The sequence below is a fragment of the Melanotaenia boesemani genome, chromosome 4 (assembly GCF_017639745.1).
Source record: "Melanotaenia boesemani isolate fMelBoe1 chromosome 4, fMelBoe1.pri, whole genome shotgun sequence".
Lineage (NCBI taxonomy): Eukaryota > Metazoa > Chordata > Actinopteri > Atheriniformes > Melanotaeniidae > Melanotaenia > Melanotaenia boesemani.
This window is the reverse complement of record NC_055685.1, coordinates 31,678,178-31,703,645: the sequence shown is the minus strand read 5'-3', so window position 1 is coordinate 31,703,645 and position 25,468 is coordinate 31,678,178. Positions and strand designations below refer to the sequence as shown.

Genomic DNA, 25,468 nt, shown 5'->3' with positions numbered 1-25,468 from the left:
CAAATAAATTTTATTATCCAGCATGATGTATGCAACAAGACAGTACATTAACATTAAAAGGTCAGTGAAAATGATCAAGCTTGTTATAAACAGTATAAATATAATCCTCATAATTTTAAGGACTCAATACATTTTGTCAAATGACATAAATAAACACTTGGGTTTCTCTTAGAGTATATTGTCTAAACCAGTAAGACAAAAACAGTAAATGTTTCTTCTCTTTGAAAAGTTCATAGGGTTCTTTCTCTGAATCAAGACTAAAGCTTAAAGTGGACTATTTACAGTCTGACATGTCAGCACCATAAGAACAATACTGATTTTCTCCTCAGAGTTTGTTTGGTGTAGGCAGAGAGACAATCCCATAGAGATTTATCACCATTGTTTTTAAGAGGCATTCTCTTCATTCATGGTGGTTTTCACTACCGGTGTCAGGTTAAATCTGACCAAATGGGTCTCTATTGACTTTTTATATGTTTACTTTGACAGAAATAAACAAAAGCCACAACATAGTTGGACGATTGCTAATGCCTTGGCTTGCTTCACTGTTTTCCTCTCTCTCCCTGACATATATAAATGGCCTTGAGCTCAGATTTTGACAGCTGTAAAAAGCTTGTTTCCCCTGCATTTGCTAGCATGAGGGTTAGTGTGTCAGATATTTCCTGACCCAGTTTCTGAGACGAGAACACAAAAACAGACTTCTATCAGTTTGCAGTACAAAAGTGCCTCTTTTTTGGTATACAAGGCTAAAAAATGTGAGTAAACATCTATGTGTAAGCCTGAGACAACATCAAAAATATGTCATGTGCTTTATAACAAAATCTAAAAAAATAATATACCTCTCATTCTTAAAGAGAACCAAAATAAGTAAGATTTTTGCTTCTCTTATATTCCAGCTTTTGGCATATTTCTGTACGGAATAAACTGACCCCACCACTCTATATACAATATTTATAGCTTTGAGAATCAATAATCTACTATAGCTTTGTTAAAGTGTTCATCATCTGAGGTTAACAAATGTCTTTTCCTGACTTAGGATAAGGTGTCTTTTTGGAAAAAAAAAAAAAAAAAAAAATACTGTAGGGACTACATAAGCAGCTGCTCATGAGATTCATCAACAATGCCCTCATAGAGAGGAGTTTTGAGCTGCCACAAAGCTTGGAATGGCCCAATGCAATATATGTGTTGAAGAGTCACACAAATAATGTGCCACATCTCCACACCAGGTCATCAGTTCTTTTGTACAAGGTTCAACATGGGGCTAGACCAGCCCAGCTTCCCGGCACATTCGATAGAACTGTCCCCGCTGCGAAATGAGATTGGCTGGTGAGTCCATCTCAGAGATGTGGCCTCTGTCCATGACGATCACCCTGCAAAGCAGCAGAAAACAAAAGGGGGTTTAGATGTCATACATCTGTGCACATCTGATCTGGTAGGAATGAGTAATATTCTTGATCGAGCCAACAACGGTGCAGGTAATTAGCATGTTCTACATTTTGCTAGAGAATCAAGTTATTATAATTGTTAATTTTGTCCATGAAATAGTTGATGAAAAATATTAAAACAAAATCCATTAAAGGCTCCCAGAGTATGAAGCAATAACATTGTTACTGTATATATAGTGAATAAATAGAATACAGCTTGACTTCTTTTTTTCCTTAAAGATGTTTTTTTTTATATTTCCCTAGAGGAGACACCTTTAAGAACCACAAAAAGAAGCTCTTTTAGTTTTTTATTTGCAACAAACTGCTTTCAGCATTCTTCTTTATTTAATTTAAATATTTATTATATAATTGTAAATAAATTCATGTGTTAAGGGGTTAATGGTTTTCCCTTACGACCTGCTGAGCTATACGGTCAGCTTGCAGGTTTAAATTTATAATTAGCGGATGAAATGTTTTCTGCATGTTGAAACAGTTTTTCTTAAATTTTACATAACTGCACACAGGTGCTATTCTGCAAAGTCCTAAAAGCTTCATACTTTCAGGCTATGCAGTGTCCATAGTGCAAACAAAATACTGAGTTGGTTGCACATTCTTTAAGATCACGTTTGACTTTCCAGTGCAAAGAAGACCACTTTACTATATATAATCATTTTAATCCAACATTTGAACAAATAGTAAAAATATATATTTTTTAAGATGAGTAGGAATGCTATTCAGGTTGGTGCTCACAAGAGCTGAGAGATTTTTAGTCAAAAGTCATATAAAACAGATAAAAGTAGCTAATTCTCACCTCTTAGAGGGAGTAAGCACCACATGCGTTTCTTATAAGTTCATTTTCATTTGAGTGTAGGCTTAGAATAGTGACTTCCTGTACCTTGTGTAGTCCATGATGGTGTTGAGGCGGTGAGCAATGGTCAGCACAGTGCAGTCTTCAAACTGTGTGCGGATTGTTGACTGGATAAGTGTGTCTGTCTCCAGGTCCACAGCAGCCGTTGCCTCGTCCAAAACCAGAATCTTGGTTTTTCTCAGCAAGGCTCTGGCTAGGCAGACGAGCTGGCGCTGACCCAAACTACACAGACAAAGTGGAAGAAGGGAAGAACAGAATCGTATACTAGATTTCTTTATGATAGTTTATATTTAACTGCCTTGTAAAAGTAAAGACAAGTTATATCGCTGCACTGCAAAGTGTTGTATCTGTGTTTACATGCATACCTGAGGTTTTCGCCTCCCTCTGAACATTCGTGGTTAAGTTTGTCAGGCAGATTAGACACAAAGTCTTTAAGGTGAGCGAGCTCCAGTGAACTCCAAATTTCTTCATCTGTGTAGGTATCAAAGGGGTCAAGGTTCATCCTGAGGGAGCCCGAGAACAGCACAGGGTCCTGGGAGAGAAGGTAGAAGAAGTTAGTCATCCCCAAACTGGATCAGTAACAGAACTATCACATCTTTGAATAAACTGATCTGGATGCACTGGATCAGACTGCAACAGTTTCTATTATTCCTGCTGTACCTGAGGTATGATGGTAATACGTGACCTAAGATCATGGAGTCCAATGTCAGTGATGTCAACTCCATCTATAAAGATCTTTCCCTTTGCTGCCTCCAGGATCCTGAAGATTCCCAAGGCGAGTGAGGACTTCCCAGCACCTGTTCTACCCACAATTCCAACCTAAAAAAACATATTTTTTTTAGGTTTATATGTGACAAAATTGTGCCATTTCATTGTTGAAGACTGCTACTGATGTCTGCAGGTATTTATTTATATCTCATAAAAAATTACCTTCTCTCTTTTGTCAATCTGCAACGTTATGCCTTTCAGAGCCAGTTCAAGGCCTTTACGGTACTGCAGCCCGTAGTCCTGGAACTCTATGGTGCCACTCTGGGGCCAAGCCTGGGGCAAGGAGCTGCCCTCTGTGTTCCAACTGGCCTGCATGAGGCAATAACAAAAATTGAGTAAAGAATAAGATCAGGTCTTCTTTGCATGTGCACGGTGGAAGAACCAACCTCTTTAGGAGTATCAGTATACTCGTTGACTCTCTCCACAGAAACAATGTTGTTTTCCACGTCGGTCCAAGATCGTACAATCCAGCTCAGGATTCCAGTCACCTGGAATACCCAGCACAATTATGTTTACTTTAAATGACTTAACAATGGTTTTGTTGTCTGAACAAACCAAAGCATTTCCACTTTTTTAATGTCACACATGTGGGTCGGATCTCTTACCTGGAGGGAGTGAGACACAGCTAAACCAACAATGCCTGGACTCAGGGTGCTTTTCCCCATCACAGACAGAATGGCAGCAGCTAAGACCACACCATTTCCAACAAACTCCAGATTGACTGCAAGCCACCTGTGGATGTAACAGTTCATGATCATTACTAAAGCCTAACTCACTGAATTAACTGCTAATTGAGAAAATGAATAAGCCAAAATACTTTAGATCAGAAATAGCCTCACCGGGTGGCAACAAATCGGGGAAAGTATGAGGTTTGATTGAAGTCGACCCTTTGATTAGCCTGCAGAATGAACCTGGACTGTTCTCCGAAGGCCCGGATTACGCTGGCACCCTGCACCGTCTCATTGAAGTGGGTGTAAATGGGTGAACGGCTCACAGCTTCCAGCCTGCGCAGCTGACAGGATGTGGCAACGTAGAAGCTCTGCAGCCCACAGTGGAAAAGTAAAACACCAGCTTTAACAGGCGAAACAAAAGGGAGCACTGAGGGCTTTCCCATAATTCTTAGTGAATGTGTTCAACATCTATGTCAGCATATTGGGAACAAAATACAAGGCAAGATCAGCAGAGCTGGTTTTGGAGCCCAAAGCTTTCCAATAACATACAGTAATGGATCCCAGCTTCTGCTAAGCCATGTTAAACAGAGGGATCTCAAATAAGAGATCAAAGTGCTCACTTTGTAATTTTGAGAAGAGCATGTACCTGGACAAAGGCGTAGAGAAAAGCAAGAGGGAGGATGATCACAGCTGCAAAGGGTGTTGCCATCAGCACAATAATGCAGACTTCCATGAGTTTGAAGAAATAACTCAGCATCATCTTCAGGCCTTCGGGGACCATGCAGTCAATGGCGTCAATCTCTTTGGCAAAGCGGTTCAGGAGGTTGCCGCTGGGCGTGCTCTCAAAAAACGACATTGGAGAGCGTAGAACGTTGACTAGGAGGTCCATATGTAAATGGCGAGAGGCGATGATGCCGCAGATGGAGATGCCAACAGTCGTACCAAAGATAGCAATACCTGAAGAGAAGATGAAGGAGTTGGATTCAACTTAAGTTAAATATCATCAAACCTATTGTCAACCGTTTGAGAGATTTGTAGTGGTTATTCAGGGGGGTTTATAAAAATAACCCAACAACTGACCTTGTACAAAGCCCAGAGCCCCAAACACAGATAGTTTCAGATCAGTATCAATCTGGGTGCCATTAATAACAGGATCATCAGCCCACATGCTGAGCCAGTAGTTGTAGGCCAGGGAGGCCCCCTGCTGAAAGGCGTATAGGAAGACGATGGGAATGATGATGGCCAGTCCAATGGTTTTAAAGTACTTCTTGTACATCTCCAACCTCACCTGTAGTGGAACAAGACAAAGTCCAACACAAGTCCATCAAAAGTTAGTCAAGAGTTAAATATCGACTAAATTTACCACCTAGTGATAAACTTAATTTTTCTGCTCTTTACTGAGGTATACAGTTGGTTCATCAGGTAAATGCAGCACAAATAATACTAAATTGAATTAAGCTGAATCAAAATATTAAAGTTGTGGGTGGAAATGCAAAATATTGAGCTGACAGACACTGAAAGAGAAGCTGCAAAGTTATGTGTGGCATGCCACTGAAAGCTAAAAGCTAAAAGCCATTTTTAGACTCACTCGTCCTGTGCGAGCCTTATCAACTTCAGTCAGCTTGCCCAAGTCCTCTGCTACCTGCTCCTGGTCTGTTTCAGACACAGGCTCCATATTTTGCAGGTTGGTATTAGTGGTGTCACCCCTGGGAAATGAGGAAAGGTCAAAGGTCAGTTTCATGTAAAAGATGCCCAGCATTCCAGTTTTTCTCCAGTGGTTTACATACCCAATGAGCTGCTCCTGTGACAAGTCTCTGGAGAATGGCATGAAATCAATCATGCTGAGCCGAGCGTTGGACCTCCTGGAACCAGCTACAGAAAAAATAATAAACTAATTCTAAACATGAACTCAATTTAAACAAAACTATGAATTAGAATCAGTTTTTGAAAGGTTTCCTCACCTCTCTGTATGGCACTTTCTTTTCGCTCTGTGCTTGCAAAAGTGTGGATGAAGTCAGCAAAAGCACCATGGCGACTGAGCAACTCCTGGTAGGAGCCACTCTCGGTGATTTCTCCATCTACCAGAACAAGGATGAGGTCAGCTTGCGGCAGGAAGCTCATCCCATGGGTCACCAGGATGCGGGTCTGTAAAGTAAGCCACACAAGTCAGAAAAATAAGATGCAGGCACAATCCAAAGCTAAATTAAGGCTTTCTTAAAAACAGAAGTGTCAGCAGAGTTGTTTCCATACTATGGTAACAATGGTGCAGCTCATGTGCTTGTAAGTGGTTTTGGTGTAAAAACTGTGTCTGGCAGTCGAACTGAATTGGCCGAACTCCTCTTTGCAGGTTATGGATGGTGTTACCTTGTCTCTAAGTACTCCTTTTGGTCCGATGACTTTGTCAAAGATATGCTGACCCACATGTGCATCAACAGCAGACAGTGGATCATCCAGCAGGTATACATCAGCTTTTCTGTACACGGCCCTAGCCAGGCTCACTCTCTGCTTCTGCCCACCAGACAGGTTCAGCCCCTGCACAGAAAAAAGTGTTTTGAAAATCAGAGACATCATAACCATAACTCAGGTAACAAACTGCATTACTTTTAGAGTATTTCATACCTTTTCTCCAATTTCTGTAGCATCTCCTGCAGGTAAGATGTCCAGGTCAGGCAGCAGGGCACAGGCCTCCAGCACACGTTGGTACCATGTTTTCATCTTCTCACGGCCAAATATGATGTTGTCTTGGACTGTGGCATTCTGGATCCAGGCCTGCTGGGGCACGTATGCCACAGAACCCTGCAAAGACATGTGCCAAAAAACAGTCTGTCAATATTTATTAAATCTAACCCACAAACTATGAATAGATCTTGCACATGGAACTTTGCTTTGTACCTTGACAGTGACTTGGCCGCTTCTTTTCTCTGTTTCACCAAGCATGGCGGACAACAAAGATGACTTTCCACTGCCCACATGCCCAACCACAGCAACAAGAGAACCTCGTGGCACACGGACATTGATTCTGCCAACAAAGAAGCAAACTGCACATCAGGTCTCCTTTGATTTTTAAATAAGAGATCTTTTCAAAATCTTATTTACAACTCATACCGTTTCAGACATGGAGGACCCTCTGCAGACCAGCTGAAAGTGCCATTTTCTATGGCCACATCTTCACCATCTAAATAAGAAACAAAAAAATCAACAAAAATAAAGAAAACCTGCAATGAGCACGACCGAGGAACAAACTTTTATAAAGTTCCCCCTTTGAAGTTACTTATCAGAGTACTGTCTGGGCGTAATTACATGTGAATTTGTTTAATCATGCAAATTACAGAGCTGTTCCTTTTTCACAAGCTCTCTCAGGAAGTGTTGACAGATCGTAGACAGAGAAGTACAGTATGCTTTTTTTATTTCTCTATGAATCATATGTCTGAAATCATGCTATGATTTAACTTTAACCGCTAAATGGGAACATCCTATAATTTTCCTGTCTACCAGTCAGCCTGGGACCCAGGAAGTGACAGTGCATATGATCCATACAAGGCTGTGGTGCTCCACAGTTATAAACAACAACATCTTGCAGGCTTCTTATATTGATTATGTCAGCCTATAATTTCAGGCAGTATGGGAACAAAATTGTGGGAATTTGTGAGCTTAAACAGCAAAGGAAAGATGCTGATTTAATCAGTTGATTATTCTATACAGCTATAAAGTTCTTACCAGGGTTCAAAGGAGCCTTTGAGACGTTTTCCACCTTCAGCTCCTCTGAGCACAAGTACTTTCCCAGACGTCTCAGTGAGACCAGAGCCTGAAACAGTTGGCAATTATTTAGATGAATAATTTATTAAAAAGGGTCATGAAAATATTCTTCAGCAGGGACCACAATCTCGAAATATATCTCCTACCTGCATGGTTGTGCTTATTGCAAATGGAAGCTGACTCAGTGGGGTTTTCAAGATGTTGATAAGTGCCATGGAAACAAAAACTTTCTGTGCATCCAGGACGTTCCTGTCATCCAACGTTACGTAGACTCCGAACATAGAAAAGGCAATCTTAAAGGGAAAAAAGCAGTAAATGTTACCTTTACATTCAGAAACTTATATGAATAATCATGTTTAATCCAGCTTTAAGAATAAGGTGGCTGTAATTTAGTTAAAATCTTAATATGGTGCATCCTGCAAAGGGACAACAACTAATGACAAGGCTTTAGTTGTCTTTCACTACTTTCTGGATTTCTGTCTTATATTGCTTATTCCCAAGCCTTTTGACAGTATTGCATGTTATCATTATTCATTCTCAGTCAAATGGCTGCAACCCTTAATTCTTATGACTATGGGAAAGTTTATTGTTACCTAATGATTATCAACATGTTAGCAATATTAAAGATAGAATTTAGTAGCATCCCTGTAAAGGTATAAGGGCACAGTGCTGCCAGGTGAAACAAGTTATTTACGGCCTTGGAGGAAATATCTGCTAATATTACAAAGTTTAGTTCTAAATCATATTTTAAATATCTTACCAAGAAAGATGAGGAGTTAAAAGATGCAATCGAGATGGAATAAAGAATCTGAGACTTCTTCAGGGCATTGAGCTCCTTTTCTCTGTAGCCCAAAACCTGCTCCAGGAAGGCCTTCTCCCAGGCATAAAACTTCAAAATCTTTATTCCATTTAGAATTTCATTCATCAGTCTGATGCGGCCATCCATGAACTTCATTTGAATCTCCTGTTGAGCAGACAATGAGGCATTCACTTCTTCGCCTTTGAAATAAACACAATCTTACACTGAAAAAACTAGGACACAGTGTATGAGCAATTACCACACCAAAGCAAATACATGTAACTGTGAACATGAGCTTGTCTGCCTTCATTACAGCAGCTGTAGTTTTTCCTGAATGTCCCAGAACTGTTCTAATTCAGTAAGAATTTGTTGCTTGTTTTATTATGCCGATTTTTATTACAAGGAAACAACAAAGAGCCAGGAATGTGGTCGCTGCATTCAGGACTTAAATTCGATTAAACAAGCATCCAAATTTAAAGAACCCTCTGTTGTTCTTCCAGAGAAATGAAAAATTGTCTTCCCTCTGCCCACCCTTTCCTGTCATTGTTTTTTAAACACATTATATAGGCCAGACATCAAAAGGACAAGAGAGAATGTAACATCCAGGCCAAACACCCACACAGCTCTTCAGCCACTATCTAAACCAGCTGTGGCATCCTTTGACCTTACATGCCAGATGTCTGGGCTAATGTGTGAAGGATTCCTGCTTTTACCTGAAGCTTGCTTCTTTTCTTTGCAATAATTCCGTTGAGAGGAAAGATGAGAATGACAGTGGCAATTCCAGCCAGTGCTGATGGACCCAGATGCTAAAAGGAAACCGTGTCAAGACATTGTCAGTAAAATTACATCTATGCACAAATGGGAGGCATTGTGGAAACACTAAATTTCAACATACCTGCCAGAGGAAGAAAAGACAAAGAGCGATCTCAATAGGAGCCAGCCAGACAGCGTTGAAGTAGACCACAAAGTCCATGAGCTTCTGAGTGTCTGCTGAAACCAAATTCACAATCTCCCCCACAGTGCAAGTCCTCCTGGCAGCGCTGTTTATCACCAAAGACTGGATTGACAACAAAAGACACATTTTAGCCCTCCGTTCACTGTGTACAATATAATTTCATACCCTGGTAAAGATTACACACCATCATTCATCTTAGGTAAGAGCTGTTAATCATACACTGTGAACTGTTTTTCAGTCTGGAAGGAGAGAAAGCTTTTGTTTTCATCATTTAAGACATAATTCATGTTGTGTCAAGTGGTTAACGGATAAACGTATGTTGCGTATTTACCCACCTTTCTGTAAACCAAGCCCATTACAGCTGTCTTCACCCTCATTCCGACTGTGAAGCAAGCGTACATGTATTGATGGTTGAAGAGGGACTGGAGGCAGGAGAGCAGGAACATCAGGGTGGCGTAAAAGTAGCCCTTCCACAGTGGAGCATCTTCATCTCTCATAAAACCTAGAAGAAGACTGTGGAGGAAGAGAAGGAAATGAATGCTTCGTCAGGTTGTTGAGTAGTTGGCCTTTTGCATCTGTTCCCATTTGATTTAATATAACAGGTTTTCCTGGAAAGTTTGATAAGAAGCTAAGCAGACAGAGACCAACTCTTACTTTTGACAGCATGATTTCTTTTCATTCAGTCTGATATTTACTCTCATTGTATGTTTTTTGACCAATGGCCTTGAACGCTGCTGTGGTTTCTGGTTGACTGGTCTGCATAAAGTAGTTCAGGTTGCACAACAGAGCTCAGTCTGTGGCCAGGCTGCACTCACACTTGGCCTGTGGCTCTCTTATTGTGGTCCGACAACATTTCTGCCATTTAGAGCCTCCTCTCCCTTTTTCTGCCTGCACGTCCTCCTCACTGGAGCACAGAAAGCTGTGGTCTAGTCTACTTTTCTTGCTCACAGCTCCACGACCGTAATTAACACTTCCACTCATTCTGTGCAGTGCATGAACAACAACATTCCAGTCTGGCTGGTGGGATGGTGAGCCAGAGGGTGGCGGGTCAGCCCTGACCTGTTTTCACTGCTGACAGTGTTTTTTTTTTTCCTTTTCTTGATAGAGTCATAAATCACTGAAATAGTTTATCAGTCTATTAATCTATCTGTTTATTCGATACTCTAGTCTTTTTTTACTTTAGTGTCAAAATTAAATTGGTTTGTCAAACCCTTGAACACAGACAAACTATTTTTACTTTAGCCTGGGTTGCAGTGCATTCAGGTAGTTTCGACCCGGGGCTGGGTTTGGGGAGGTTTGGCTGCAGCTTTCCGTAATATAATAGATTCAAAGCTATTTGCTTTATATGTCTACAAGCCATTAAAAAGTTGTATATCTGTATTTGACTAACTTACCAACAGTATCTCTGTTCACCTATAATGACATATTTACCCTGGAACCGTCTTATGAAACGTTTTACTAAAATTTCTTGCTATTGTCTTGAAAACTATTCACAACAACTTGATATTTATAAGAAAATAGTACGTTTTAGGCACATGATACAAGGTGAGACACAACTAATATACTGATAAGTTTAAGTGCATTTTTTCATTCATTTTACCTTAGCACCTGAGGGATGGCGAACATGAAGGCATCATGAAATATGATACACAAAGTGCCGGTCAGGAAGTATGGACCAAACTTGCGTGCCAGCGTCCTGAGCAGGAAGAAGCCAGAGCTCTGCTTCTTCTGCAACTTTCTGAAGAGCTGGGCCTGGTCTGGCAGCCTGCTCCCCAGAGACACACCCGATGCTAAGGCTTTCTCCTGCCTGCGAGAGGGAGAAAATGCACTGTCACAAACAAGACATCTGTGACAGAGATGCACCAACGTGATGCAGGCGTCTTACAATAGCAGAACATAAAACAGATCATAAAAGCTGTTTTTATTCTTGACAATACTTATGGACTAAAGACGTCACCAGCAGCTGTAGAACGAATCCTTTTCTGAAATAATGATTAAACTCAACAACTGCTTTTCAAAGCACAGGATCGTGTAAACAAGCCTTAAAAAAGGCTTTGGGTTCTTGTCTTGACATTATAGTACTGCTTCTTAATGCACTCTGCTTGGGTCAAGCAACAGGCTGATGTTTGACCACAAAGCTGAACTGTTAAGCTAAGACAACAATGAAAAACATAACATGGATCACAGACCTTGACAAAGTAGAGAACCATATGAGCAAAAGAAATGAGAAAGACATGTGCATGTTGTGTTATTTACTACATCTACATGCTCTCTTGATCCGATGCAACAGCCAAGCTGCCAAATTTTCAAAAAACTTGGTAGTGGAGTGTTGGGTGGAGTGTTTCTGTGGGGTTTGCATGTTCTACTTGTGCATGTGTGGGTTCTTTCTGGGAATTCCAGCTTCTCCTGTCATTGAAAAACAGGCGTGTATGGTTGGTCAATGATTCTGGATTGACCTAAGTAATAAAGGTGAGCATACATTGTTGATTGTTTATCTCATTTTATATCTGTGTTGGACAGGTGACCTCTTCTTCTGGTGACAAGGATAAGCTCCAACCAGCAGAAAATAAATGAATGAATATGTGAATGGTGAAATGTTGTAGGATTGGCAGAGTAAAACATCTAGTTTTTCAGTGTGAATCAGGATTATTTCCATTAAAATTCAAGAGCACTCTTGACTTTGGCAGTCACTGTGTTCTTATGCAGTTGGTTGCTTGGACATGGGTGATTAAAGAGGCAATGGAAAGACCTTTTTCTCATTGTTCACTTGTCATGTTGAATATTTCTATTCCTCTGTATCCAGAAATTAACTGATGGATGACAAATAGGATTAATATGATCAAAGCTGAAAGTAGGCAAATCCCATCGTAACAGTATTTTCGTGCAATAGACTGGACAATGTACTTTATGACTGGAATAACTTATTAAACTGTCAGTATTTTGGCCAAAAATCATGTTCACCTCTGAATTTTAGCACATTCAGCTGTCCAGTCCTGTTGAAGTTCAGATATGATCTTGTGTGACGTGTCCTCCTCCCTCAAAGTCCACAGATCATCTGCTTGCAGAGGAGTGCGATATCCTTTCACAACAAGCCTAAATGGGGGAACATGGGAAGATGATTCATACAACAAATTGTCAACAAAAAACACATATTATTGTAAACAAGTACAAACCGTTGCCCTAGTGAGTCAACCAGTGCCTAAAAATGAAGGGGTTTTAAAGAACCATCTTACCCAGTGAACCACCAGAAGAGAATCTGTGACAGGAAAGAGGCATCTTTCACAGGACAGGGATTCTGCAACAGATTAAAGACCAGTTTTAGAAGCTGTTTTTGTAGTAAAATACTCAGTTTAAAGGCATTTTAAAAATACACAGCCTCACCAAGGCTGTCAGTTGATGGTTGAATGGTGTTCTTGTGAGGGGTGTGTTTAAAGAATGCTCATGTGTGTAAACAACCCTGGTATACTCAGGTGGTCCACTGCGGAGAGCGGAGTCCACGAACTCCCACAATACAGAATAAATAGGGTTGAGTGTTAGCACTGGGTGAAGATAATGTTTTGAGGTTTGTTGCAGACAGAGCGGAAATGTGTCATCACAAACTGTACAACAAGGAGACACACACACACACACACACACACACACACATACATACATAAGACAGTCTGTGCTCTCACGCAGACTTCATGGCATCTCCTCCACCCTGCCACCCCCTCACCAGGGTGTTTGCGCTCCTCATTACAGCACTTTTGCTTTTTTGTCCCCTCACTTCCTCTCTTCCTGTGAGTAACTCTAACCAGAGTATGGGGCAGAGAGGAGGAGGAGGTGGAGGAAAAAGGAGAGGACACACCACTGGGTGTGTCTGCCACGCCAGACTGTGGCTTCTGCACCCTAAGCCTCCTCACCGCTAGCCACCAGTTTGTTAGGGACTTTTCCAGCTCCTTCGATTGTTTATCACCAGGGAAATATTACCTCACATGTCTTTTTGATTGATTAGGAGCTCATTTTCATTCACCTGCAAGCTGCTCAGAATCGACTTGCTATTTTAAGCTCAGAAAAGGTTTTTTGCCAATCTCATGTTTAATGAGATTGTGGGATTTGTATTAAGTTATCGTTTCACAGTTGTGTAATCACAGACACTAAGCGGTCATATTGTAATAAGTCAGTGAGTCGCACTAAAGGTATGCAGGAGCATGGTGTCAAACTCGCACACACTCATTCACACTCTTCTTCTAAGAAGCCAAAGTGTGTCAGGAAGGAAGGAAGTGACTCATATCATTTTCCTCCAAAAGGCAAAATTGTCTTGACAACAAAAGTCAAAAACCACAAAATAGCTACTTTGGCATTTCTCTTTCCTTGGTATTGGATTAGACTGGAGGCTTTTTGACGGAAGTGGGAGACATTCTCTTCTGCCTACCTTCTCCAAGATGGGTTTTCCCTGTGGAGGCTGGTCAGCAAAACAGCACAAGAAGAGCTGGGCCAGTTGGATTGTAAAGTAGGAGAAGAAGGCGAGGTAGCGTACAATATCAGAGGCAATACCCTGTGGAAGATAATAAATAAACACATTTTAAAGGGACTGCTAGGGGACTCAAAAAGGGTAGAATTCCTTGAGTTTAAAAATAGGGACACAAGTAATTTGTGTAGCTGAGTACATGCCATATCAACACTAACAAACAAAAATGTTCTTACAGGAAGAGAAAAGGTTTTCAGTGGCATCAAAATGTGTTGTGGTTACTTCAACATTACAGCACTTAACAAATCAGACAACATCCTGTAGTATACTGCATTCTTTATCATAATTCTGGTTTTGTGTGCAATTTCATAACAGCACCAAATTCATTATATGACTTTCCCCTTGTTTACACATTGAATAGCAGCAAAGAGTTTATGCATAAAGATCACAGACACAATAAAGAGTCATTTTGATGAGTAGGCTAAGTCAGGGTAAAACCCAGCAACTTTAATGGTGTACTTTATATAAATGAAGCAACAGTTAAAGCTGCCTCTCAGTCACGCTAAGAAGCCATATCTGTAAATAGGGAGATTGTGGTTTTACAAACCAACATCCATCCCTACTTTCAATTAAGGGAGCAGCTGCAATATTAACTGCATAGAAACTTTAGCAAAAAGTAGGACTTGCATGTTATTCTTGACATACAGAGATTGTGGGCTCTGGCAGAGGGTCATGTTTACCACTGCCAGCCCGTTATGCAGCAGTATGAGTGCATCAACATCGCTGCCTCGGTAAACAGTAAAACAGCTTTCTCTGAGAAGTGTGGTGCTGTACCCAGAAAGCTGATATGAAAGGGGCCAAACGAGTCTGGCCACACAGCGAAAAGCAAGGTCATGATGGTCAAAGAGTGGGTGGGAAAAATGTAGGTCAAGCAGCTAAGAATGGCTGGGTCCAAAACATGAACTCTGTCAACTTGAGCTGTCAGCCTTAAAATATGAATAAGCCACTTTCTTTATATACAGTAAAAATAAATAAATTAATAATTAATAACAATAAAAAATCATACAACTGTGTGGATGTGATGAGCAATGTGATCATTGCTGTTGTTATTCCGGTTATCAACCATCAAAACAAAGGTTCATGCTATAGTATGCCAAATAACAACATATAAACATACGCAAAACACTAGACAAACATAATATAAATGTCAAATATAAAAATTGTGCACTTGAAAAATGAATACTAATTGTGTCAGGTTGGATAAGTCAAGAAACACATGTTTTATTGTGTGAATGTACTACACACTGTAATAATTCATTTTTTCTATAGAAAAAATATCTCTTTCATAACTCTTCATGGTGTATGATATGCAGATTTTCTTTCATTTTTGTTTTTGAACACTTCTTCAGATTTAAACAAATAAGATCCTAAAAGTAATTACCAATTATCTTACAGAGGCAGAACAGCAGTTTCCGTGCTTTAATGACTTGGTTGTAAGCTAATGTAATGGCTGGGCGTTGCTTCATATAAACCCACAAATATTAGAGTGGTGTAGTCGTATCCATCTACTATTGTAAGTGTTGGAAAGGATGCAAATAAACACAGTGTCTTCCTTGAGTGTTAAATCATTCCTTCAACAGCAGTTACATAACTTGCTCTTGAATATCTTTGTTTCGTTAGTTTTAAGGTGTGGTGAGCAGTTGCTGCTTCATCAGATTATGTTTTTGTAGCACTCTGCATTATCTTCTGTTCAATTCTGACTCTATCCTCCTCTAAATCTCCAGCATACCATTTAATGTTGCACCTTAAAATTCAGTTTTATATATTATGGTTGTTAGCTTCCACTGTTAGTGCCTTTTGTAGAAGATATGGTTGTAAAAGTTATTAATGAACTGAGTCCAGCATTTCAATCTAGCCCACTGAGACACAGAAAAACAACATTAAGTTTAAGCAGAATGGGATCATGTGTGCTTCCTATATGTGCACATGTGGTCGTATAAAATTAAAACATCTATTTCAAATGGCTTTGCGTTTTGTATGGATGCATAGATATTCATCTGGCTGTTTATAGCAGTGTAGGCCCATAAACACAGCGCTGACGTTTCTCCGGGCTAACCTTGGGCTGCCATGTCTCACCAGCATTTATCCCAGGGCCATCATTACTCTCCCCCAAGCAGTGTGGGAATGTCACAGACAGAACGATAAAACAGAAATATGGACGTGTGCATGTGTTTTTATAGAAATGCAAATATGACTGCCCCATGGCTGCACGCGCTAACCTACCCCATACAACACTGATTGCAATGTCTGACAGAAGACACAGGAAGAAAAGCAACATTTAAACTCACACAGGCTTGACCAGAATTGGCAGTGTCATCCTCGAACGCTTTGTGTTAACTTTAGGTTACCTTGGTTAAAACTGGGGGGTGAAAAAGGAACTCTTTGCTGACAGAGGGTATAGCTCAAGCTGTACTGCTTGAGACTTGTGTCTAGACTATGGGTAGGAATAGACGTGATTAGATATTCCTGCACTGTGCTTTGACACTTCAGGTTCATTAAGTTCAAACCGGACACAAAAAGATTTATGATGAGTCCTCTAATGGATTGGTTGATAGATGGAACATATATTATCATGTAGAGGATAGAAATTCTATTTAATTTGAAAGCTTTGTATCATTGTAAACTTTCATATCAGGCTTTCTTACTTACCTCATCAATGGCAAGCTGGATCTTTGCTCTGAGAGGCACCAAGGAACAAACAACAGATAAGACCCAGAACAGGAAGAGGAATACAGAAGATCGACAGCCTCTTATCCTCTCCATCTGAATGATGCATAAGGCCAGGATCTGCACAGACACACACAGAGAGAAAGAGCAAAACTTGATTTAAGAATCCACATGTGTGGTTCTTAAAGCACTTTGTCCAAATAACTCTATCCAAATGTCAGAGAACAGAGCAACAAAACTGTTGTGTACATTACACTGATGAACTAACTCAATAGCATGAAAAAAGATATGTCTAATCGTTGAAGATAAACTATTATAATTTACTTTCAAAACCACCTTATAACATTCAAATGATGTTCCCCTTTTAATAGCTGATAAGCAGTTTTTGGCTCAATTGCAGGTGCTTAATGAAAATTTGCTTCACAGCAAGAATGTCACTGGTTTGAGCCTTGGCTGGGGGGAGGTTCGAACCTGTGGGGCGGTGGCCTTTCTGTGTGGAGTTTGCGTGTTCTCCCTGTGCATGCGTGGGTTTTTTCCTGGTACTCTGGCATCCTCCCACCGGTCACTCTAAATTCTCCCTAGGAGTGAATGTGAGCATGAATGGTTGTTTGTCTCTTTCTGTGTTGCCCTGCGATGCACTGGCGACCTGTCCAGGGTGTACCCTGCCTCTCACCTGTTAAAATGGGTTAGGCCATAGCTTCCCCACGACCCGTAATGGACAAAGCGGTACAGAGACAGAATGAAAAATGGAGCTTCTTTTAAAGCTGACATTCAGTGCAACTTCTCTCTAATTGTGTAGCAGTAGTTCTCTTGCTTTGACTCCTACTGTTTTTAAAAAAATGTCTTTGGATGGGTATGGAGGATGCAGTTGGATGACTGATCTAATGTAACTGACGAAAATTTAGAAAAATTAACTTGGACTTCTAGGAATTCCTTGTATGTATGTAACTTCTCTACCATGATGTTTTCTAAAAAATAAAAATGATTCAGATTTTGCACATGGGGGCATGTTTGTCCTGCATCTCCCAATGAACATCTATAATCAATCCCTTGCTAAGTGGTTAGCCAAGTGAGACGTCACATTGCTATGCCTGCTCATCATGAAGTGCGGGGAAAGTGGGTTTTGGTTTTATAATGAGTGCCACATTGGGGTGAGCCACAGTGCTGTCCCGTTATAAACTACTATCTGGTATTTTTATGAGTCTTTTGCCTCAACAGCTTGATCCAGTTTACAGGAAGATCTGTACTGATTTTGATTCAGTGGCCAGGAAAGTAAACATGTTGATATGGACACCCTCCATTACTCTTGCATTTCAGCTGTAGTGACATTGATTTATTTATCTTTACACTTCTTTTCCATACACATTTGTGTTTGGCCAGCCCATCAGAGAATAGATACAAATAGACAGGCACTTACAGTCATACCTATGGGGAATTTAGAGTGTTCAGCCCACCTGACTTGAATGCCTTTGGGATGCTGGAGTAATAGCACAACTTCAGTATAGAGGGGATGTGAAGATAAGGACTGCTTGTAAAGTGCAAGCACACAAACATCTAAAAATTTTATGTGCTTTAATAACAGTTTTTCTGACTGACATACTGTAAATCGAATCTTTACAGTTTATAACATTACTTGCCAAGTGTTAAACACATGCAGTTCTAATTTTATCAACCTGTAACTGACTATAACATTTATGACTGTTGGTACCCTTCAAAGGAGAACTGGCAATAACCAAACACATCATATCAACCTAAATTCTTGATACTGTCACACACGGTGTTTAAGGGGTGATGATCTGGGCTTCTTTTGTAGGTACAAGACCGGGACACCTTACAGTCATTGAGTCATTCATGAACTTCTCTGTTTACCAAAGTATTCTAGAGTCAAATGCATGGTCATCTGTCCAACAGTTAAAGCTTGGACTTAGCTGGGTCACAGAACAGGACAATGTTCTAATGCACAGCAGCTATTCAAGATGTGATGCCTATGGCTGAAAAAAAAGTCAAGGTGTTCAACTGCCCTTAAGTCCAGAACTAAACCTGACTGAATTACTATGCAGGACCGTAAGAGAGCTGCGAATACACAAACACCTTCAAACCTCAGTGGACTGAAGAAAGAGTATGATGAGTTAACTTAATTTCAGAATACTTCATGTTGTTGATATTGAAAATGGTTCTACAAGCTATTCAGTGTGCATGATGCTTAATTTTCACACCCTACTTATACTTTTTATTCTGTCACACAAGAATAAAAAAAAAAAATCCTTTCATCATGACTCTTTCAGTCATCTAGAGTTCTGTCCAAACTTTGTGACTTGAAGTATAGTAGTAACTCTCATTTTACTTTGGATCTTTACCAACTGCTACATCAGAAAAACAGTTATGTAATACGTTTTATGTTTAGAAACATTGATTATTGCAGCCTTTGATTGTGTTAATGCCCCACCTTCAACTCATTGGAAAAAACAAAGCTCTGGAGATCTCACCCCTATGGGCATGAGGCTGCATCAGCCCCAATTCAAACCTTAACATAAAGCTGCCCAGGGGTAAGTGAATGAGGACAAGGTTCCTCCTACTTGTAGCATCCTGCTCTGACTTGCCTGTTACAGCAAACCATGAGCCCATCTGTTTGTACAACTTGGTGGGTGGGGCTAACTTCATCACTAAAGCCTGAATCAAAACCCTACCTTATAATTAGACAAGAACAGTAAAGTGTTGGGGGGCGGGGGGGACTTTACGTCATGGTATTACTGATTATAGCCAGTGCCATGCATGCACATTTCATCTGTAGTAACCACGACTCAGTCTTGGGTAAAACATTACCAAACTTTTGCTAGAGCTGAAGGTCAACAAAACAAGTTGTTCAGAACAACAAGAGGGCAGTGTTCCATTCCTGCATCCAGGAAACGGATGGTGGCATGTGGCTATGAGGCACAGCTAGTAAATGATATCCTTGAAAAAAGATAAGTAAGGCACGAAGATTAAAAGATTGGTGACAGGCTCTTAACATGATTTAGAAGAAGTCTGTCGTCTGGCCCCCTGGGGTGACAAATTGTGTCCTGAAAATAGATTCCTTTTTTTGGGATGTATCTCTCGATACAAGAGTAGTCTCAGTGTATTTTTACCCAAACTCTTGCTGGTATTTACTCAGGAGTCTGAAAAGACCACAGGTGGGCAAAGCTGTCTGGCTTAAAGAGAGTGAGACTGAGCAGGTTTTTACATGGCTACAGAAAGAAGGAGCTTTGTGAGTAAAGCTGTATAGTCCTTTGGGTCAATGTTAAAGGCTCACAGGACTTTAGTTGTCCTATCTGAACTCTGCATCATTGTGCTGCATTGTAATTCATGCATAGCTACTGCAGAAGGATAAACTGCATTTTAACTTGCCATGCCACCCATGTTGAGGTGCACTCCTTTATTTTGCCTACTCAAACAAATTAAGTATAATTCAAATCCAGTGACAAAGAGTGGGATCGATGTTCTGAGAAACATTTGGGTGTATTTCCATCAACATGTGCCACTGAGAACATTTCTTTAATTCTATACCAAGCCTTATTTTCTATAAATAATGTTCTGTAGCCCACCCTACATGCCACCCTGATCCAGGTCAGAGAGGCCATTATGGTTTGATTCAAGAGTCAAGGAGGGAGGAGATAAACAACGTTTGTTAAGATTAAAGATCTCATCTACAATGTGTCAAACTAAACTGGTTTTGCACTGATTTAGATCTGAACATTTGAGTTTATTTTAGCCGTTTTAATTTAGTTTTCCAAAACTATGATTCAGGAATAAATACCATGCATCTCTCAACCAATTTCCTGTACCTGTTTATAAACTCTAACCGCTTTGTTCTCAACTTGTCCCAGTTCTCAACCCGCCTTGAGTCATCAGTAGATTTCGTCATGCCATCGTGGCATGGTTTTTGTTAGTGAATCGTTATGAATTTTAGGTACGGTTTGACTGGAGATGGCTCTGACCTTGGCTTTTTATTGCTAAGGAAGATGGATAAATAACTGGTCCTGCTTTCTGCTGAGGCATCACAATGAAAAGCACTACACCATAAACACAGTTTAGGTCAGAACAATGGCTATCAAAGAGTGATTTGGTGTCAAAACCTCCTGTCCAACATTACACCTGTAACCTATAAAAAGACGGAATCTTGCTATGCAATTAAGGTTAACATAGACTACAATAGCATGTCATCGCCTTTCTGTCTTGTGGCTTTGTGTTTTTAAAGACAAACCATAAAGTTGGAGGCAAGTCAGAGCAACCTGCTGTGCATTAAAGCACATTCACCAAAGCCAAGCAAAGCATTAACCGTATCTTCATTAAAATAATTTTATTATATTTTGCATAAGAATGTCCCTGCTTCACTTTGAATCTTAAAATTACTGTAAGTATTTTGTTTTGCACGTCTTTTCTTTGTGACTTGTAATTTGTTGCTCTTGCAGGCCCTGTCACATTCTCATTGCACTGTAACTTTGCACATCTATACTGCAACAGTAACTGATATCTTTACATATGTATTCTGCACTCTGATGACTGATTGTCAAATACAGGTTGTGTTTACAGGGCACTGTAATATTTACATTACCTGTGACGCTATAAATTAATGCTTGGTTGTGCATCTTTGCACCTCTGTGTCAGGCCAACATACCATAGAGACACTATACATACACATTTCTTTATGTGTTTTCACAATGACATGATCCATGAGAATACTTGAAATTCCCAAAACTTCTGAGTTCCCATGAGCAACTCAACAGATATGACTTTTTCCTTCTGTTGTATAATGACATTTTACCCAATGACTGTGCAGTAATTGGGTAGAATTTAAGCAGAACACTCTAATTTCAAAACTTCAAATATCTTATTAATTTGCTGAATAACAGCCAAACATACTAAATCAATGGGTGAACTGGGGAGGGAATGCACAAACCATCATCACCATGCAAAATTGAGCTTTTACAGCTAAACAAAGTTTACATTAAAACTGATTTTAATATAATTTAGATTGATGCACATGTGTAGAAAAGGAGTTGCATTAGTTACCACAGTCATGCTGCGCATGATGGGGCTAAGTAGGAAGACCATGTGCTGCTGGATCTCCTGGCTTCTCTCCAGCAAGATGTAGAAGAACTCCACAAAACCAAATGAAGCCAGCAGGAAACCCAGCACCTGAACAAGATAGAAAATTCTTGATTGAAAAAGTTTCTGATTATAGTGTAATAAACAACAAACTGAAGGCTGATTAGTGTCTCTAATGTCTCACCATCTTTGTGATGCAAAGGTAGGACATTTCAATCCGGCCATGATCATGGCAGTAAAGGTGAAGACAGTAAAAAGGGACCAACAACCACAGATAAATACAGGGGACCCAGACCAGCACTGTGTTCTGGAAACACTGGGTTAAATCGGGGTTGGCTGTGTACCATGTGCGGTTCCAGTCCTGCAACACAGAGAAAGAAATAAGAGAAGCTAAATTTTAGATGAGGAGAAAACAATAAGAAGTCAGGAACTATGAGGTTACTATTGAATCTGACAAAACTAAGCAAACAAGGGCCAAAGTCCAGAGAGTTCAGACTTGGTGCAGGTCCAGCATTTCAAGTCAGTCAAAAGTGAAACAGCAAGTCAGCAAAACAAACTAAACCAAAACAAAACAAACAAACAAAAAAACAAATCAAACCAGTGTGTTTGTACCTAATCCTAGGAGAGTCTGAGGTAGAGGCTTCCTTTCACTAAAAAGCTGGGGCAGCTTAGATTTTTTTATGACTAGTTTTTTTTATTTGACTAGTTTGCTAATAATAGTGGGATGATTTTCTGGCACCAAGAAGAACAGTTCAATGTCTACATAAATAATGGAGCTGCAACAAATGATAACATTTGTTACAGAGAAGAAGTCAAGGACAGAAAAGGTAGAGATTATGTAACAACAGGAGAGCTAGCATATGTGATCTTTTGTTTAAGTGGTTTGTTGTTGTCTTGCTTCCCATTTTTATCACCCGACTTGCCTAATGAGGGGCAGGGTGTCTGGTGGTGCTAACGAGACTGCCCTACAGAGGAACCACAGGAAGTGGTTTAAAGATCCTAGCATGGCAGAGAAGTCTGATCCAGCTGGTAGACTCCCAACTAGGATAAGGTAGAGTGGCCACAATTGGTGGCAGCTGCAGAATCATTATGTAACAACCACCCTCCCACAGCTCTGCGAATAAACCATGACAGGGGAGACAAACCTCACATGGATTTGTGGCGGCATGTCTGAGCATTCACCATCAATTGGCACTCTTTAGTGTCTCTGGAGCAACAAGGGTCTGACTCATGATCCGATTACAGGCACCGGAGTTCAATCGAGGACTGGTACACTTCTTTGCACTCCTTGCCACAGGGTCACAAAAGTAGATTAACTCAACAAATCTTCAAAACCTGAATAAGGTTATATAATAAGCATGCCCTTTTGCACGTATACTAAGATCTATTTAGGCGATAAATCTCTGCAGAAGCAAAGAGTGGGAGGCTGTTTTCACAGTCCCATATGACTCCTGTGGTCAATGGCAGGCAGATGTTCATAGTTCTTTTATGAATAAACCGTACCTGTCAAACCCTCTCCAAGTTCTTTTTTCTGCATTTTGTTCAATCCTCATCCCGTTTTTCACTCAAGGTTAAAGTGCTTTCTGTATGCAGTGTATGAAGGCCGACTATAAGGTGCCTATTTTTACTTGACAGACATGGCGAAATGAAAACAGAAAGCAGAATCTTTACATACTGCTGCAAGTCTGTTGAATGCCACTTATGAATACTTATTGATCTGATAAAACAACGTGCTGCCTTATAAACTTCATGTTTCATCAATGAGTTAAATAAGCTTTCAGAAAAACTGTTTTGAAAACGGGATTATGTGCACGTGTAGAGGAAGAACTCTGTAATTGTAGAGAGCATCTATCACTCTCCTGTCAGTTTCACTTTGTCCTGTTCAGATTACAGGCCTGGTCAACTTCAAGAGGAAGAAACAAACTACACTGCTAACGTCTGAAGCAAGTGAGTTGAACCTTAACACTTTCAGGCCAAGTGTTTATGGATCAAGCAATGTTGAAGAAAAGTTAGTTATATGTCATTTTCATTATTATAGAAGCAACGTGGCTAACTGAGTAATTCTGCATGTTGCAGTACATCCATGTGACCTCTGTTTTTCTAGAAGGCACGTGTTTCACTGATGGAGACATGAAAGCAAAGCTGGCATTTTTCACTCTATCTCATAAGTTCTTGCATTTGTTGTTCTTTTGTCTTATGTATGATCTGTGAACTTTTTTAGGGTAACTTATCTATAGTAGCTTGCATAGCTTTGCTTATGGTTTTCTCATACATCTCATGTCCTGAGTCTCTGTGGCCAGACACTCAGCTACATCAGTGTTTTAAAGTGAATGTAAAAGGCTAATTCAGTTAATAACTGAAGGTGCTGTTAAGCCAACATGAGAAGGAACAAAAAAAAGAAGCCTCACTGTTACAACATCTTGTACACAGTTATGGATGTAATTTAACGAAGAACACAACATCTGGATTTTAAAGTTTTATGGCAAAGACGGCAGCACATAATGAAACAGATTACTTTCACTTGATCAACAAACTTTGATGGTCATTGTTTTGAGGCTTTGCAGAAGCAACAAAGACAGAACAGGCTGTAATGAGATCCAGAAACAGAAGGAAAGCTTTAAGAAGTGGGGGCGCACAAGCTGGGAAAGGGTGCATTCGATTCCAGCTGGACAGCAGCCATTCTTCTATTTTTGAGCTAGGATCCAGAATGTGGAGGTTTGCTAATACATTAAACTAAAAAGCCCTTCTAGCCACAGCAGCTCTCTTGGTGTGATTCGTTCCCACCACTCAGGATCTCACAGAACTAAATCAGAGTGATGAGAAACATTATCAAAGACAAACTGTCCCACTCTCTTGTACATATAGGCTGCAGACTAGAAGGTTCTATGCATGCTATATCTCTTTTCCCTGTATAACTGAGGGCTGCCAGCATCTTGAAACTCAATTTCTCCTTTCTTATAATATAAATATTTGGAACATTTATAATGGACAGCAAATCTTATGCTCAATAAGCAACCATAATAATGTGGCTAATGCTAATTATTTAAATTGTGAAGAGGAAACAAGATAAGAAGAATTACCAAAGACTTTCATCTACCACCAACTTAAGCTCATCATTCAGTACAGACAATAACTTAAGCACTATTTTTTGTATCTAACAGACATGTCAGTCAGTATGAATGAAATAACATGTATTTTTGAACAGTTAAAAACCTATAATGTTTTACTGTTATGTCATGATAACCAGTAACATCAAACTTCTCAAAGTTGAACTACACGTGGTTTAAATGATTCCCAGGCCAATGCACACATCATGAACTCACCCACAGAGGGTCCAGGCCACTGAGTCTGCAAAAGGCATCCATCCACTCGCTTGCTCCTTCCTCCTCGATGTGCTACTTGTTCAGCACGGACAGCCCTGCTCTCCACACTGGTTTGCACACACAGTCTGCACCAACACCACAGTGTGAATATGTGTGTGTGATGGGGGTTAAAACAGAAAACTCTTATTACTTGCTCTCTGATGGTAGTGTAATAACTTCAGCCAGGTCTTGCTTGTCTGTCTGTGTGAAAAGCTGTGTTTATTGGTGTGTTTAAGTGTGTAACTTTTCCTCCCTTTTAATAAAACATCTTCTCTCAATGAAGCTCTGTTACTGTCTGCCTCTCAGTTTGAACTGCTGCTGCCCTGAGATCCTGTGTCTTTCTGACTCAGTCTGCCTGCTGTTTATGAGTGTGTCTCTTTTTACTGGGTGGGTGGAAATATTTCTCTCTCTCTCTCTCCCTCTCTCACTTACTCACCCACACCCCTCTCTTCTCTCCCACATCTGCTGGATTTTGATCAAAACACCACAGTTGCTCCCCTCAATAGGATGACAGTCCCACACCCAGACACACTCCACCCACTGCCCCCTCACCTCCTCTCTCACTCCTTTTTTTTTTTTTTGCTCACTTTCCCCACATCCCAAACA

At 40.2% G+C, this 25,468-nt stretch overlaps 1 protein-coding gene across 1 annotated transcript; it reads right to left on the bottom strand.

The window, feature by feature from the left end:
• On the bottom strand, positions 1-25,188 carry abcc6a (ATP-binding cassette, sub-family C (CFTR/MRP), member 6a). The gene is made up of 31 exons (XM_041983056.1): positions 24,824-25,188; positions 21,685-21,861; positions 21,465-21,590; positions 16,398-16,535; positions 13,653-13,775; positions 12,472-12,533; positions 12,200-12,331; positions 10,839-11,045; positions 9,574-9,751; positions 9,179-9,340; positions 8,997-9,089; positions 8,245-8,448; positions 7,631-7,777; positions 7,446-7,533; positions 6,834-6,903; positions 6,621-6,747; positions 6,348-6,524; positions 6,093-6,260; positions 5,690-5,873; positions 5,516-5,600; positions 5,317-5,434; positions 4,809-5,016; positions 4,375-4,685; positions 3,897-4,096; positions 3,663-3,789; positions 3,444-3,545; positions 3,220-3,366; positions 2,950-3,108; positions 2,655-2,821; positions 2,317-2,511; positions 1-1,367 (listed from the first exon to the last, which is right to left on the bottom strand). The coding sequence occupies exons 1-31, from the start codon at positions 24,863-24,865 to the stop codon at positions 1,259-1,261; spliced, it is 4,533 nt and encodes a 1,510-aa protein (XP_041838990.1). The 5' UTR covers positions 24,866-25,188; the 3' UTR covers positions 1-1,258.
• Between the last annotated feature and the right edge of the window lie 280 nt (positions 25,189-25,468).

Bases quoted from the DNA above. Each gene is read 5' to 3' on its own strand.
- abcc6a (XM_041983056.1), bottom strand. From the start codon at position 24,865: ATGGATGCCTTTTGCAGACTCAGTGGCCTGGACCCTCTGTGG. The intron at 16,536-21,464 runs GTAACTAATGCA...GTGTCTGTGCAG, and splicing joins TCATGCGCAGCATGACTGTG to ATCCTGGCCTTATGCATCAT. The intron at 12,332-12,471 runs GTAAGATGGTTC...TCCCCCATTTAG, and splicing joins CTCTTCTGGTGGTTCACTGG to GCTTGTTGTGAAAGGATATC.